The following is a 17,485-nucleotide window of genomic DNA, read 5'->3' as shown; positions in this document are numbered from 1 at the left end:
CCCCGTGCACTGCTGGGATGGGCTGGGGGACCGGCTCTGGTTGGAGGTGACGGCGGTTCCGTCGCAGCTCTACTCCATGCTGCGTCCTGATGACGAAGGATCTCGGGGTGGTGCTCTCGCTTGAGATCACTGCTGGCAAAGACCATGACTTTTCATGGTCCAACTTGGAGAATACAACATCTCCTGGTCGCAGGGCAGGTAAGGGCCTGGCTCCATGACGGCGGTTGAAGTAGTGAGCCTGTTTAGCCTTTTCCCTCCCGTCCCTCTCTTTCACAGCTGTCCTGCTGGGCCATTTGGGTATGAGATTTTCCTCCAGAGTGGGGAGTGTGGTTCTGATTTTCCTCCCCATCAACAACTCGGCTGGACTGAAGCCTGTGGTGGAGCAGGGAGTGGACCTATAACTCATCAGAGCCATCACAGGATCTTCTTGTTTGAGAATTTTCTTTGCCATCTGTACGGCTCTCTCTGCGTGTCCATTGCCCTGTGGGTGGTGAGGGCTGGATGTGCAGTGCTTGAAGTCGAGCTGCCTCGCGCACTCCTTGAACTCCGCACTTGAAAATTGGGGTCCATTATCGCTCACCACCTCATCTGGAATGCCAAACCTGGCGAAGACTGTTTTCAGTCTTTGGATGACTTGTGCACTTGTTGTCGATGGCAGCTGCAGTATCTCTAGAAACCTGGAGTAATAATCCGAGATTACCAGGTAGTTGTGGTGGTTGTGCTCACAAAGGTCCATTGCAATTCTCTTCCAGGGTCGCTCCGGAAGCGGTGTGGAGATGAGAGGTTCCTTTTGTTGCGTTCTTTTCAGTTCACAGCACACCTGACATGACGTCACAAGCTTGTTTATCTCCGTAGAGAGTCCGGGCCACCACACAGATGAGCACGCTCTCTCCCTACATTTGACTAGGCCCTGGTGCCCTTCGTGAATTTTCTGAAGGATCTCACCTCTCATTGCCCTTGGCACAACAATCCTGCTTCCTCTGAGGACAAGGCCATTGTGTTCTGATAGCTCTGATTTCACTTGGACGTACTCTCTCGCGTCCATGGGCACATTGCTTAAGTGTTCAGGCCATCCTTTCTTTATGAGCTTCACAACTGACAGCAGTTCGGCGTCTGATGTTGTCGCTATTCTGATTTCATCCATCTTGCTTGTAGATGCGGGGATCCCCTCTACTACACTAGCCACGTAGCATGCCACCTCACTGTGTGTGTCTGTCTCCGCGCACGTGCTGGCCAGTGGACTGCGTGACAGGGTGTCCGCGACGATCAGAGTTTTCCCTGGAGCATACTCTGCCACTGGATTGAATCTCATGAGCCTCATGAGGAGACGCTGACATCGTATAGGTACATTGTCCAGGCTGCGGCTGTTAATGAGAGGCACTAGCGGCTTGTGGTCAGTGATTAGCTTGAACTGCTCCAGTCCATTGAGGTATCTGTCAAACTTCTCGCATGCCCACACACCAGCCAGACCTTCCTTTTCTATTTGGGCGTAGCGTGTTTCTGCTTCAGTGAGGCGTCTGGAGCAATATGCCACAGGTTTCCACTGCTCCCCGTGCAGCTGAAGGAGTACACCCCCCAATCCATAACTACTTGCGTCCGCTGACACAGCCGTGGGCTTGCTCAAGTCATAGAAAGCGAGTACTGGTGCAGTTGTCAACAGCTCCTTGATGTGTTCAAATGCTGTTTGTTGTACATGGCTCCATATCCATGTATTTTTGTCCTTCAGGAGCTCGTACAGCGGCTGTCCTACCGTTGAGAGTTCGGGGATATATCTTCCGAGATAATTCACCATTCCCAGTATTCTCCTCAACTCTTGCACGTCTGCTGGTGGTGACAGCTGCCGAATAGCTTCCACTTTGTCGGGGTCAGGCCGGATCCCGGACCGGTCAATGAGATGCCCGAGGAACCGCAGCTGACTCTGCCTGATGGAGCACTTCTCACGATTTAGCTTTAGACCAGCTGTCTCTATGCGCTGCATTACCTTCTCCAGGCGACCGTCATGCTCCTCCTCTGTGGCCCCATAGACCAGAATGTCGTCCATGAAGACCTCGACACCCTCCAGCCCCTGCAGGGTCTCCATCATCTTCCTCTGGAAGATTTCTGGTGCGCTTGTTATTCCGAATGGTAGCCGCTTGAAGTTGAATCTGCCAAATGGAGTAATGAAGGTAGTGAGCTTACAGCTGTCTGGGTGCAACGGTATCTGGAAGAACCCACTGGCGGCATCGAGCGAAGAGAAGACAGTGGCCCCACTCAGCTTTGCTGTAATCTCATCAGTAGTAGGCAGGATATACTGTTCTCTTTTCACAGCCTCATTCAGCCTCTTGAGATCAACATAGATGCGGGCTTTACCTGTGCTCTTCTTCAAGACTGGCACCATGGGTGCACACCAGTCCGTGGGCTGTGTTACCCTCTCGATGATGCCATTTCCCTCCATCCTCTGGAGCTCCTCCTTTACCTTTTGCAGCATAGGGAGAGGTACGCGTCGTGCTGTGTATACAGCATATGGTTGAGCGTTGTCTTTCAGCAGTATTCTCACCGGTTCAGTCTTTAATGTCCCATGCTCACCATATGCCCGTGGATGTCCTCTGTCGCACACCGTTTCATCCACTCTCCTCACTAGATTCATTTCCACAGACAACGGCCTGCTGAGTAGGTTATTTACAGTACATCCGCGGATGACATATGCTGTGAGTGGGTGAGCCTTTCCTTTGTAGGTCACAGTGCTCTGGATCTGTCCTATGCACTGCAGCTCGCCGCCTGGGCTGTCCAGTGGTATATCTGCAGGCTCCAGTGGTCTTTTGGGGATGAGTGAGTGGTAGGTCTCCTCGCGAATGATGTTAACATCGGCCCCTGTGTCGATTTTGAAGTCAACTGGTGTAGAGCCCACCAGCAACTCGACGGCCCATTGCTCTGGTGACCCACCTGCCTTCCTCACAGCCCCAAGAAAGTATGACCGCTGTTGCTCTGTAACCTCACTCACTGCCTTCCTGCTCCTACACACCCTACTCCAATGTCCAACTTTGTTGCATGTATTGCATGTGGATTTTCTGGCCGGGCAATTTTCATCTTTACTGTGCCACGCTTTCCCACACAGTCCACATTGTCCTTTATTTTCCCCTTTTGGTTTACCGTAGTGGTTGGAGTATTTTCTGCGCTCGTGAGTAACTTCTTGTATCACCCCCGTTGTCTCTCCTTGCATGCTGACTTGCGAAGCTACCTCTTCCGACTGCCTGACTGTCTCTATGGTCAGCGCTAGCGTCAGGTCCTTCGTTAGCTGCAACTTCCGTGAGACGTCTTTGTCAAGTATTCCAACGACGATTCGGTCGCGGATATTCTCATCTCTGCTCACGCCGAATTCGCAATGCTCTGCCAGTTCGTACAAAGCCCTGATAAAAGTCTCGGCTTTCTCTCCCGGTCTTTGCATGCGCAGATGGAAACATGCACGTTCGTGTATTACATTCCTTCTCGGCACAAAGTACTCATCGAACTTTCCAAGCACCCTAACAAAATCATCTCTGTGTCCATCTTCGGTAAATGCAAACGAACGGAAGATGTTCTCCGACTCGCTTCCCATAGCGTATATCAGGCTGCTCACTTGCACGGCGCCATCTTCTTTGTCCAGCTTGGTGGCGGTTCTGAATCTCACAAAACGCTGCTTCCACTCCGGCCATTCTCCTGGTTTATCGAAGGAAAAGTTTGTCGGGGGATTGAACTTTGCCATGACTCCGTTTTCACTTCTGACACCATGTAAAGCAATGCAATAGAGGCTTCGTAATCTTGGTCAGTAGGTCTTTAATGGATCACTGTGTGTCTCCTTTACATGCGTAACCCCAACTCCCGTATAAACCCCAGTATATGCGCAAGCGCATTAGACTACCGTATATGACAAGGATTTACTCTTCCTCCTCTTTAACCTCTTTAATGTGCATTATTACCACAATGATAAATTAAATTAATTTGAATTAATTTATGGACCTCTGGACTTTATTACCTCATATGTGTTTCCGAAAGATTTCTGCTCATTTTCAAAATTGTCTTCACATTCAAAACATGAATCAGCTGATGAAATTATCACCATAGATAGCGGTCTTATTAATGGCTGTCAGTTTAAAGCGGTTTCACGTCATTCAGATGCAGAGAGATGGTGGGCTGTTTAGGAAACAATTACCAAGGTCTGGACCTCGTTGACCTCAACGCAGGCTACAACCGATCACACCAGAAGTGCGTTACTCTGTGCAGGTCAACAAGCATTTCTGCTCTTCTCCCTTTCTCTCTCTGTGTGAGTCTTTCCACTGCAAAGATAATGCAAACATTATTTGAGAAGTTTGCTTAAATATTGGTAGGGACAATTCCGTCCTCCTATTGGTAGGGACATGTCCATAATGTCCATGTGCAAAACCTTGTGTAGTTTTGTCAAATTTCAGTCATGAACAGTGAACTGTTCTCGAAGTTTGACTTAAAACACATGCTTGTATTTTGATATGCAGTATGCTTCACATTAGTCTCAGAAATGTTATTATAGGATTAATGTAATTTAATCATACTCAATAATATGACACCATATTTCCATTCCCAGCCTTCACACATCCTCTTGAAAAACCACACAGTATCACAATCACATATCATTTCACCGTAACCCCGTATGGAGCCAGGATCACTGAAACAGATCAGATGAGAAGTTAGTGGGGCAGTTTAAGAGCAACAGTTTTGGTTCAGTCTGGCCAAGCAGTGGCTCACAGAAGCCATGAACCCCTTTAATTTATTAAACAAGCCCAACTCGCAAAGCCAGGCGACAAGGAGAGTGTTATAAATATTAAAAGAGGAGTTTGCTCTTCCACGCTCTCATATTAAATCGCAGAGAAAAGAATGTATGTGCCCTTATTAAAAGATAATGTGTTCTGGACCCATTAAATGTATGACCCTCCCTCTAGATCCCTCTCCTCCTTGTCTTCTTTCCTTGTCCTTCTTGCTCTAACTGAAATTTCAGCCTTTTCCTGTGCATCATTTCTTTCGTTTCCTTTTTCTGTGTGTCTTCATACACTCTTGCTGTATTTTTCTCCTTCCATGTGGACCAGACCAGAATGCAAAGTTTGCAATAGATGAACCATGTTTTGTATTTACACATTGTAGGTTGTGATGAATTTATGCCACCGGCTTCTGTTGCTTCGTGAGTATCCAGTTGATGGAATACTCCTCGGGAAATTTAACCTTCTGTATCAAATACTCTCCCCCAGTTGGCTTGAAAGATGCCTTAATCGACTTAGCATTGGACTCCTATGACTGCAGCAAAAACAGAGATACCGTAATTTTTATTGAATTTATTCAACATTTTTCCTCCTTGTTAAAACCTGACGTTACCCACCTACATTACCCACAATTTAACTCTACCAGTTCAGTTCAGTCGGAGATTCTGGTGTGTTATGCTAGCTAGTTACGCTAAATGAGGAGCGAACTACAGCATAGAGGTCGAGTAAGCTCACTTACTTCTAACTCCACACCTCCGCAAGTTTCATTTTCAAACTTGAAGTGTTCAGCCCTAACCGATGCTGACTCAAGTTATACGTTTTTCACAAATAGTTCTCCTTGAGACCTATAAACTGACTAGGATGGCATCACAAAGCATCAAAACATCCATAGAAACGTATCAGCTTTCCAGCCATTGTGAAACTGTGAGTGTATACAAACTGAGTTCAGTGGCTATCCTGTAACAGCAGGACCAGACAGCATGCTCTTGAAGTGACAAGGAGTTTGACTTATAGCCAAACCTCTTGAACATGACACCAGCATATTGCATGGCCAAACTGTGTAGTACTCTATAGGCAGACGTACGACTGCCATGGCTTGTTTGTGCTTGCACTGGGTTGAAACAGCCGGACAGTGATGGTTAAAAAAAAAAAAAAAAAAAAACACTCACCGTCCTGACAGATAGAGGTGAAGAGACACAACCATGTGTGTAACTAAACGCAGAGTCCTCGCCCTGCTGGGCCGTGCCAGGGGAACATTCCTCTACTCTCTGCTCCACTGACCAAGCAGAACTGCAGCACAGTGAAACCACGCCACGTACGTCTGTGTGTATCAGCGTGTGTGCTGGTATGAGTGTGTGTTTGTCCACTGGGAGGCGGTGAAGTGTGACGGCCTGGTCACTCAGGCCGTGGAGAGTTATGGAGCGAGAGCAAGCCAGCTGTTCAATTTGGCCACATGGGCGGACACTGAAAGAAAAGGAGAATACTGAAGAGAAACAGTGTCAATACGAGACGTGTGCTGTATGTCTAAACCACCTTTCTATCACTGCTTACGCTGCTCTGGCATTGCCATATTCTAGCTATCATGAGCCCACATACATACACAGAGTGACATGGTGGTATATGGCATGCCCTGGCACTCGGAGGAGGATAATGAGATGAGTGCTAATTTCTCAGGTGTCATGGACTGATATGAATAATACAGGCTATCCCATTACCCATATCCCCCACCGCTGTCACTGTCAACTTTTTTCATTTGCCTACAGTGGACACCATCAGTGCCATGTCCTCCCTTTAAACTTAAATAACCTACAAGCCAGACTTTGTGGAAAAAGTAAGTTGAGGTGAATAAAGGAAATAAGCTATTTTTTACATCAAGGGAAATCTTTGATGGGTTTTTGCATGAGGCGTGAATAGGCACATCTGCACTCGTTCATGACTCTGCTATCATTTCCGCAGTTTTTCCAACAGCTAGGGACCTGTAGCAACTCTCCAACACCAAATTAATTTTCCTAACAACAAATCCTTTCTCGCCAAGACACAGAAAAAGATTGATCTTTCCTTTTTATTTTCAGTGTGATGATTTATTTACTGTGTACTAGTCTTCCACTGCCGCCCTGGTTTGCATGTTGGGGACTCCTGCAGCACCGTGGGGGTGATGCTGAATTATTCACCTCTTTTTTCCGAGTTCCTCTTTCATTCTCTTTTTCCTTAATTTTTCAGGGCGAATGTGTGTCTGCCTGTAGCTCCTCTTTGTGTCAATGTGGTGTCCGTGTCTCATGCTCTCTCTCTCTCCATTTTATTATTCTCAGAGAGCTAGGCAGCTCTGTTTCGACTGCATGATGTGAAAGGAGAGAGGAATGACAGCAGCTCGTTAGAGCAGGAACGAGGTGGAAATAATCTTTTTCCTCCTTGCTCTGTTTTGTATCATCTGTCTTGCTGTTCCTCTGCCCTCACTCCGTCACCTCACCAACCGGCGCCTTCATCTGCTCTCTTTGTTTCTCTCTCTGTCTTTCCTCAGATCCCAATGCTCTGGGGCAGCACGGCACTGACCATGCCTTGATCGGAGGAGTGGTGGCTGTGGTGGTCTTTGTCACCTTGTGTTTAATCATTGTTCTGGGAAGATACCTGGCCAGGCATAAAGGTAAAACCACAATGGAAAAGACCTGAGTCTCTCGAGGCTCATGGAACTAGTTAAGCATGTCCTACTTCTCCCATGAGACATCAAAGTCCCTCCCCTATTTCCAAGTTACAAGTGTGTGACATACCTGCAGTGACTGAAGGCTTAAAGGGTATTTTTAAACCGAGACCCTATTTTACAATGTCTTTGTGTTGAACTGACTAATAGGGACAACAATTTCTGAAATTGGTCGAGTCTTGAGCGAGAGCACTGTAGAAGTCAGCCGCTCATAGGATGCAATGTAATCCGGCTGGAGCCAGCTGCCAGCGTCATTTACGTCCACTAAATGGGCTTTTTGTTGTTGTTGCCAGTGACAGGGAGCGATTGTTATCCTAAGTGTCTGACGTTATAGAAAGAGTCTTGCTAAAGGGGAAGTCTCATTCTGAAATCTTGCTAGGGGACGTGTTGCTGGAAGACAACGGTGGAAACGTGAGAGTACAGAAAGAGTCTCTTAGTGTTATCTAAAAGATTTTCAATGTTCTGGCTGAATTTACATAATTTTGTGGATTCCATGGCATCCCGTATTTATTTGAGCCAGAGTAAACAGATAAAGTGCTCAAGAGCTGCAAGGCCGAGAAGCTCAGGAGACTGGTGGTGTTCCTGTGGGGGCTGTGCCCTTATGCCCACAGAGGAAAAATGCAGTAAAGAGTGTGACCTTTTGCTGCCCGATATTCAAATTTTACAATGAGACACTGAGACCAGCATTTGGACACAATAACAAACAGACCTGGATCAAGCAAACGGTAAGGGAAACATGTTTTACTTCTCTGTAGGTTCTCTTACAACATCAGACACAAACAATCTTATCCTGTCAGTGTCAAAAAAGGTAACGTAACATTACATTGCGCAGTTGCCCTCGCAGATCGTTTCGCTGCTGCCAGTTACAGTGTTCTCTCTTAATACTGGACTAATTTCAAAAAGGGTTGTCGCCATTATTCACCTAGATACAAAAACATGAGAATAAAGGGTCCAGGTTGAAAACCACCCTTTAGTAACCTTTATTAACCTTTTAGTTACCCTTTAAGTCCTGCAAACATTGGTAGCATTGATGGACATGTGTCTTTGATGTGTCAGACTCATTTGGTTATGATCTGGTCTATTTTTTAAGAACAATTCAGAAATGTCTCTGTATTTACGTATACAAAATCAAGTTTTGCATCACATTGTTTGGACGTCGAACTTTAAGTATGAAGGCAAATCAATGTCAAAATGAGATTGTGTGTAGAGGTCCCGCATGTGCAACTCAAACAGCCGCGCAAATATCTCTGCGAGCAAAATTTAAGCTTGCGAGGAGAAACCATGATGTGAGGGTGAGGAGCGCCCCCTAGTGCATGACTTCTATCACTGCTCTTCTGGTCGCAGAACTTTCACCTGCTCGTTCCCGAGTGTTTTTTTTTCTTTTTAACAGTAAGTGGGCGGACCCAGTCACCATTGCATCACTTAATTTAATTGGTTACAATCCTCGTATTTGGATTGGCCAGATATCACTCCCGACACAGACGCTAGGTGGCGGTATAAAGGTGGTTTTCTATCCTCCACTAAACACTATTCTACTACATCTCAGAGGTGTAGGAGCCATAACTTATAACTGTGTATTTATGTCTGTTTGTATTGGTAGCCTACCTCAAGCTCACGACAGGTGGCAGGTAAATTCTATATGCAGCACAGGTGCAACAGGCAGGCTAATGACGCATGGTGACGGGGAGATCGCACAGTTTTTACCATTCGCACGCTTGTATTCACTGGGCAGCAAACCAGAAAGCCAAGTCAGTCATCATATCACCGCACACGTTTGCTTGCAATATAAAGGTAATCAATCAAACAGTGAATCAGCCTGCAATCTCGTCATTGAAGCGTGTAAAAACCATGTTCTTCTCCGGCACCCAGCTGAGTGGCTAATTGCTGGAATTAGATATAGTCACTACAGAGTTAAATATAGTACTTTTCACTCCATTACATCTCAGAGGTAAAAAATTCTCCATTTGTCTGACAGTTTTTGTTAACTTTTCAAACTGTAGAGGCTGATGAAATACAAAGCATATTAGTAGCATTTTTAAATACAATAATTCAATTTCTTTGAATAAATTGGAGTCAAGTTGCATAGATTGATTTAAATTCACTCTATCATTCTATTACAGACAATGTGTGTTTGATAGTCAAACCTCTTGTGACAAACAGCTCAAAGAAACTCTTGGATCTTAATTAATTAAAATATGATGTGATAATATTTAATCATACTGTTGTGTTTACAGTTAACAGTTAACAGATAAAATATAGATGTATATACTATGAGTTAGAATTTTGACCTGGTAAAGGATCTGGAGCCAAGGTTAGGAAACACTGTTTGTATATTAACTGTTTGCCAAGTGAGTTCCCAAACTTAAGTCACTTACGAGTAATTAGTGGATGAAAAATTATTCAGATCCTTAACTGCAGTAAAAGTACTATATACTATACTATACTGATGTAATAATCCACTACGGGTAAAAGTCCTGCATTCAAAACCTTAGTCAAGTATGTTATTACCAGCAAAATGTACTTTAAGTACCGAAAGTAAAAGTACACGTGCAGTAAAATGTTCCCTGTCAGTGTTTTACTATTTTATCTTATGTTTCAGGATACATATTATTGCTGCATTAACGTGTATGCTGCATGTTTTAAACTCCTTTACATACTGTTGGTTAGTTTAAGCTACAGCAATCATATTCTATAAGATCATCTTATGTTTGCAGTACATTATTTACCTCTGAGGTGTAGTACAGTAAAAATTTACCTCTGAGATGTAGTGGAGTAAAAAGTACAATATTTACCTCTGAGATGTAGTAGAATAGTGTTTAGTGGTGGATAGAAAACCACCTTTATACCGCCACCTAGCGTCTGTGTCGGGAGGGATATTCGGCCAATCCAAAAATACGATTGTAACCAATTAAATTAAGTGATACAATGGTGACTGGGTCCGCCCACTTACTATCAGAAAGTAAAATCACTCGAGAGCGAGCAAGTGAAACCTTTGCGCGCAGAAGAGCAGTGATAGAAGTCGTGCACCAGGGGGCGCTCCTCGCCCTTAAAGCATGGTTTTCTCCTAGCAGGCTTTGCAGAGATGTTCTGCGCGAAGTGATGTGAAAGCGCTCGCAGAAGTAATTACTGGGCTACTGGGTTTACGCGGATTTTGACATTGATTTGCCTTCATATTTAAGCCTCGTCTGCCATCATTGAGAACAGTAAAGTTGTCTATCGATGCAGGTTTTTTTACACACTTACTATCTGCTGTATTTGCATATCTTGTACTATCCTTGCCTCTCATCATTATGTATATGAATTATGTAGTATTACTGATGTTGTCTTCAGATGTGTTTTTTTCCCCAGGCAGTAAACACCATGCAGGGCTGCTCGATATTTGTTTTTCTTGATATAAGTTTGTTTTTTGTTTCCTCAGGAACGTACTTGACAAACGAGGCTAAAGGGGCGGACGACGCGCCTGACGCCGATACAGCTATTATCAACGCTGAGGGCAACCATGCACACGCAGAAGAGAAGAAAGAGTACTTCATTTAGACTGCAGAGGGAGCTGTGCAGCTCTCTCCTTCCCCTTTCCCCTCTTTCAATCTCTGTATCACTTTTTTCTTTCTCTCTCTCTCTCTCTCTCTCTCTTTCCTTCTCCCCCTTTTCTTCTCCACTTCTGACCACTGCCCCCGCTGTGTCAACAAGGAACCCGCAGGCAGTCCACAGACAGAGAAGTTCCTTAAGTGTTTTCCTATTATTGCCTTTTTTCTATCTTTTACATCTTGTCCTTTCTTTCTTTCTTTTTTCTTTCTTTTTTTGGCAGCCGGTTTTCAAAGGCAGCTTGCTGTTGCTGCCAAAGTTGTCCCCTTTTTCATAATTTTCCTCGTCTTTGACATGAATGCCTGGAAGTCTGTATAACTACCATGACTGCTTCTTACATGAGCCCTTCTGCATCTTCTTTCCTGTTTCCCTCCAAGCAGGCATCCAAACACACATGATATCCCCTTTGTTCACACACGTTCACAAACACATATCATATATCACATCAACACGGTGCCTAAAAATACAGACGCCATTGAACTTCTGTCAATGCCTTCATGTATCGTCTGTCAGTAGCAATGTAAATGCTTTGTAGATGGGTTCACTGGACCATCATTTCATTGATTAGCTCACAGCTTTTGATTATACATTGCGTCTTTTTTATTTTAATGAAGATCTTTGCTGTTTACGCCTTATACATGTCTATCACACTGAATATGGTACTTTTAGATCCACCTCCCCCCAACCCCATCCCCTCTAAATAGACTTGTAATGAAACAGTTGACCCTTGTAAGATAAGAAGAAGGTTTTGTGTAACACTGTAGCAAGGTTTGTCAGATAAGTGTGTAATATGATTTTCATTATTAGAGTAGGGGTAATAAAGGGTAGTGTGGTATTGTTTAGAGCAGATAATACACACAGATGCTAGATGAAGCATTCCATCAAATAAACTCAATCAAGTGTATAAAACCATTTGCTAAATCTGCTGTACTTTTGTCTGTATATTCTTGCACTGTCGAGGCTGCAGTTTAGTGAAACACCAACACCTTCAGTGTCCTCTTGACAGCTTACAATAGTTTGTGATTCACATAATGGGTTCAGGTGTACAGAAAGAATTAATCTCCTCTCTCTAAACGCTGTATAAATTGTACTGAAATGATTTTAGCTCTTCGCTTTGAATTAATTTTTTTTTTAATGTTTATGTCATATTGAAATATTTCTAAGGCTTAAGGACCCTGTGAAATGTAAAATGAACCATTAAGAGTTAGTAAAATAAGTACACACTTACTGTATGAATATAAATATTTACTGTTGAATTATTTTACTTACAGTAATACAATTTCCGTTGTCTTACGTTGGTTACCTCTTGTAAGCTTGAGGTCCTGGCAGCTTTTCACAGTGGATTATATACACACTTCTGTTCATTTACTGGCTCATAGATAAACATCCAATCATATTCATATTTTATACAAATAGTGATAAAATAAATTTGACTAAAACACATTATTGTTCATATTTCCACCTCCAAATTTCTGTTTAACAAGCTTCAAAATTTAGTTAAATTGTATGTATCACCGACATGTCATAAACTCCCTACTCTCAAACTGCATAACTGTTCTACTTATTTTCATTTTGTCAGAGTCGCTTGCCATGAACTGAACTTTGATTTCCATTTCATGGGGTCTTCAAGCAAAAAAAGAAAAAATGTAAAATAGTGTGCGAGTGCTGGGTCATGGATCTGCAGGGGCCTCCTTTCCAAAACTAAAAACTGAAGACAAATAGAGAAGCACAAAAATGTCTGAATGAGTAACTGTGTTCCTTTGCCAACAATTAGATTGCCTTGGGAATGGTTCTTCTATTCAAATGGTAGTGGAAAGATGACAAGGCTGTCTTTGATTCAATTCTAGGGGGGAAATACAGTGCATCTTTTTGAAAGTGTAAGCTAAAACATGTTTTTATTAAAATATTGTAATAGTTTTGGTTTAAATGGTTCAAATCTCCCTGCTGTGTATTGTGTCTGCTAAAATGTGGTTGATTGTGAAAATTGCTGTTAAATTCTGGATTCCTACAAATTTGTATATTAGCCACTTTATCTATTTACTTTACTCTTTCATTGCATAATCCTTATTGGAAATCTTTTAAACAAATGTATTTTGTTTTGGCACAAGGCATGTATATAATGGGTGAAAACTAAACTTTGGTAATCCACATTAGCATGTTTTTGTTTGGTTCATATTTTTATTTATTTTAACTGAAGTTATTTAAGAGAGAACTACAATGAAAGTATGTTTGTAACTTAATTTTGGAGAGCAGTGGTTCCTTGTTTTTGTGGCGTGCTCTTGGGTGCTACAGATCGGAAGAATTCGATGTTGTAATAGATGTGATTAACAAAAAAAGAAAAATTACAAAACTGAACAGAAATGGAAAATTATGTCTATCTGTCTCTACCAAATCCTTAAAATACAAATTGGAATTGAAAAGCATTCAAGCATACATTGCCTTCATGTTGGAGGCATTTAAAGTTTCACACACGCTTACAAACATAACCTTGTGAACAACTTCTGTTTCTTTTCATATATCCCTGCCATTTGTCTTTCATCAGTTTGCAGGAATTTGGCTGATTTACTCTCCTGTGAAAGAGCGATAAACAATGTGGCTTCTGAAACTAAAGACTTAAAAGGCAAGGCACTAATCTACTAAGATGACGCAAATTATTACCAAGGGCAATAAAATAGTGGGCCCAGCTGTCTCCAATTCAGTGGCCAATTTACAACATTATGCAAATAAGGTCAGCAAGTAAGGTCTTTCTCTATGTGTCTCCAGCACTGCTGGACTGAATCACAAGTTGGGAATCATTAAACCTATCACCACTGATGTAGAATTTAGGTTGCATATTACATTTAAATATGTTTTAAAAATGCAAAAGCTTTGCCACAGTTTCCATATTTTATCATTTTAGAGCACTTCAATCAATATCCCACTACAGTTAGTCTTCAGCCTCACCACGTTCCGGGCTAAAGCACTCTAGACTCTGGTCTTTGGAAATCTTCTGTATCACATACTGTACTTTTATCACAGATATGTAATGTCTTTTTTTTTTTACTTTTCTATTTAGTTATTTTCATTGTGTCTTAATCAATGATGGTGTCAGTCAATTTTGTTGTTGCTTTACGCCTGCGTATCAATCTTAGAAATAAGAGAGCGGACGAATGGATCTGTTGATTCTGAAGTCGGAGAAGCAGATTGTTTTGTATTAAATGAACACTCATAAATAATCAGGTCTGCAGTGATGAGTTGGTGTTTAGAAATGAAACAGGTGCCATTTACTGAATTATGCACTCTGACTAATTTGATGGATATTTCTTAGTAAATGGTGAAATGTGTTTTACTTTTGTTGTTGTTTTTCTTTCTGAAAACCATATGTAAATATTTGTTTTGACATGGCGGTAATGAGCTAATTTGTTGCAAATGGCTTTTTAAGATGGTTAAAAAATTATATTTCTTTTTATAATTTGTTAATCTAACAGCCTGGCACATACCATTATGAACTATTCTACAATGATTGAATCAACTATCATAGTGAGTAACATCATTGGGTTAGTTATTAGTTGTGTTTCTTTTTATGTTTTCGGTTGAAACTAAGCTTTAAACTCGTTGCCTCCTTGCTTTCCAACATATACCAGTTTGATAAATATCCCCGACATCATGGGCCTCTAATTTCATCCTGGTGGCAAGACCATAACAGCGCTAACGTAGCCACTGTGCCATTTTCGTTGGGCACTAGTCCATTTAATTGACTTGCCTCTGTTTTGTTTCCTGGCTCCAAACAAACCCACCTTCTTTGACTGACAGTGGGAGTGGTGCAACTGAGATTACTTATTTATGCAGATCAGGCAGTGACTTTGGTCATGAAATTGCTCACAATTTTGGGTAAAATTTTTAATGTTGGCGGTTGCACATAACAGACTTTTACAAAATCATGTATGCGTGACTTTTAATCGTATGTGCGTGTTCCACTCTATTAGGCAACAGGAAGTAATGAAAAAAACCTTTTTAATATAATACTAAGTTACTGTCGATGTTGACCAAGTGCACTCATATAATTATGTTATATGATCATCATATCACAAGATTTCAGTGTACCCTGAAATTTAAATTCAGCTTTAAAAAGGGACATCACAGGATCCTTGGACACATATTTGGGGAGCTGCACCTCCAGTTTGCTTCTCTACCCTCCTTCTGCCTGTCTGTTTCTTTTAAAAAAGGGATGAGACAAGCTAATGTGATCATTGAAGCTTGTCCAAACTCCACCTGATGACTGCATTATGTATTCATCCTGCTACAGCCTTTTCACCACAATGCACTGCCCCAGGAGCTCACCCTGGCCACAACATATTGCAGTCAGTCAGACACACACACACGCATTTTTGCTCAAGTTTGCGCAAGCAATTGTCCCCAGTTTCAGGAAATTAGATGCCCATATCAACTAAAAATACCAACTCTAAATCCCTTATTAAAAAAGGGATGAATATGAAAGTAATGGCCTCTTTTGAGTCATAATCTGTATTTTTTTCACTGTATCGGTTTGCATTTTGTTTTAAATTAAAGGTTTTGTTCTCAACAGCAGTGATAATAGCATGACATGGCCCGGTCCAGTCGTATCTCTCCTCCTCTGACCCTTCATATCTTTGTACAGTTTGGTTTCAGCGCATTTCATTGTTCATCTGCAATATTGAAACTAGAATCAATCAGCTTAGTCTCCATATTGTCACGATGACAACAAGTGACACAATCACATGTAGAGATGTTTTTTCTTTTTTATAATTATATCACTTTCTTTTGTTTTGCATCTCAGGAATCTATTTCATTTAGATATTTTTTTTGTTTTGTTTTCTGTCTAAAAATGGGGACTTCTCACTCTGCTACTGTAGTCTCTGAATGCTGACACCATGTGTTTGTTGAGTTTAAGATTATCGCAATGTTAATAAAGTTATTCAGTGATTCTTCAGTAAATCTGTCATCTTGCTGTCATTGGGATTTTTGACTTAGGAAACAACTTTTTGATATGATGGCTGACTTGAAATCCTGATATTTATAAATATGCTGCAAATAATCACACAATTTCAGAATGATAGAAGTTGTGTTTGTACACAATGTTATCTTATATTAGCTGATGGTATGTAAGCAGTTCAATGCTTTTACCCTCTATCTCATAATGTTTTCCATGTAGCAACAGTCAACTTTATGTATATCAGTCCTCAGATGAAAGGAGTAAAGGAGTTGTAACGCATTATCACTCACAAAATACAAAATATCCACAGTGAAGATCAGGATTAGAGCTAGACACTTTAATTAGCTTCTGATGTACCTTGGTGAAATAAGGGGTTTTATATCAAGCCGTACTGAGAGGGCTTGATTCGATATATAGCACAGTAATGAAGGTGTTTTTCTCCCATTGTCTGTGGGATTTATTACATTTAATTTAGAGGTTCGTTCTCATGTATTGTTGAATAAATAGAAACAGAGACATCTGTATGAGCTTGATTTTATGGTTTTTTTATCATTATTTTCCTTCTGGAAGCCTCTTAACCTTGGTATCTCTGAGTTGAGAGATAAGCACCGATGATACAGTAATACTGCTGCTTTGGAAGTGTCTGACTATGTTCCATGCGGCGCACAATCAAACACGAACAAGCAAACACATGCACAGACACATATTTATGCATTTTAATTAACAAGAATAATTCATGTTATGTTTAGGCCCCTTGTCTGTGGTGGTGGTGGTGGTGGTGGTGTGATAATGCCATTCAGTTTGTCAAATGGAGTCTTTCAGCTGTCTGAGCAGTACTTTCCTCTGTTCATTGACTAGTTTATGTAATCTAATACTTATATCTAAGACTTGGGGGAGGGGAGGGGGGTGTAAGTAATGGCAATAATATCTCTTGTTAGACTGAAGAAAACAGCCGCAATCAGCCCACCTGTCAGGAATAACTGCAGCCAGGAGAGGGTTGCATTTCTGCAGATGAGATGTGATTCTTCTGCTGATGAAAAGTGAGGGGTGAGTGAAAAACTCAATTACCACTCAATCTATCAGAGCAGTTTTGAGAACTGGGACAGAGAAGCTAAAGGATACCAGACATAAATAATGTCAAGCAGATTTTGTAGCCAAGTGTTTGCATTCCCTGAGGAAAAATGATGTCCCAACTTTCTTAAATGAGCTGAAAGTTCTTTGTTTGTAATATTCAAGTTTTGTTAGATGGTGCAGAAGAATAACAGGACAGATGGAGGGGACAGGTGGGATGACAGCCAACAATAGATTTGAGGCAATACAGTGAATGAATAGAATGTAACATAGTCCACTGAGCTGCCTGCCACAAAACCCAAACTTACCACTATATTTTTGTAAGCCTATGTTCAACACTGTCAACATAATGCCTCATGGCCAATCACACCCTAAATGTTGGAAAACTGTCAGCTGTAAAATTACAGTAAATTACTGGCTGAAAGTTTGCTCTTAAGC

At 41.8% G+C, this 17,485-nt stretch overlaps 1 protein-coding gene across 3 annotated transcripts in view; it reads left to right on the top strand.

Annotated features, from left to right (window-relative positions):
- The window catches only part of cadm2a (cell adhesion molecule 2a), a 206,124-nt gene extending 189,626 nt beyond the window's left edge, over window positions 1-16,498 (top strand). For all 3 annotated transcript variants that reach the window (XM_068715900.1, XM_068715902.1, XM_068715899.1), the window contains 2 exons: window positions 7,264-7,386; window positions 10,859-16,498. In XM_068715900.1, coding sequence (XP_068572001.1) covers window positions 7,264-7,386; window positions 10,859-10,977 — 242 coding nt within the window. In that variant the 3' untranslated portion in view covers window positions 10,978-16,498. The remainder of the gene's footprint in view (window positions 1-7,263; window positions 7,387-10,858) is intronic.
- Window positions 16,499-17,485: the final 987 nt, after the last annotated feature.

This window comes from Cebidichthys violaceus, unplaced genomic scaffold (assembly GCF_023349555.1).
Source record: "Cebidichthys violaceus isolate CVI_PGR_0920_01 unplaced genomic scaffold, fCebVio1.0.p SCAF_20, whole genome shotgun sequence".
NCBI classification, from domain to species: Eukaryota; Metazoa; Chordata; class Actinopteri; order Perciformes; family Stichaeidae; genus Cebidichthys; species Cebidichthys violaceus.
The sequence above is the reverse complement of the archived record's forward strand: the minus strand, read 5'-3'. Positions and strand labels throughout refer to the sequence as shown.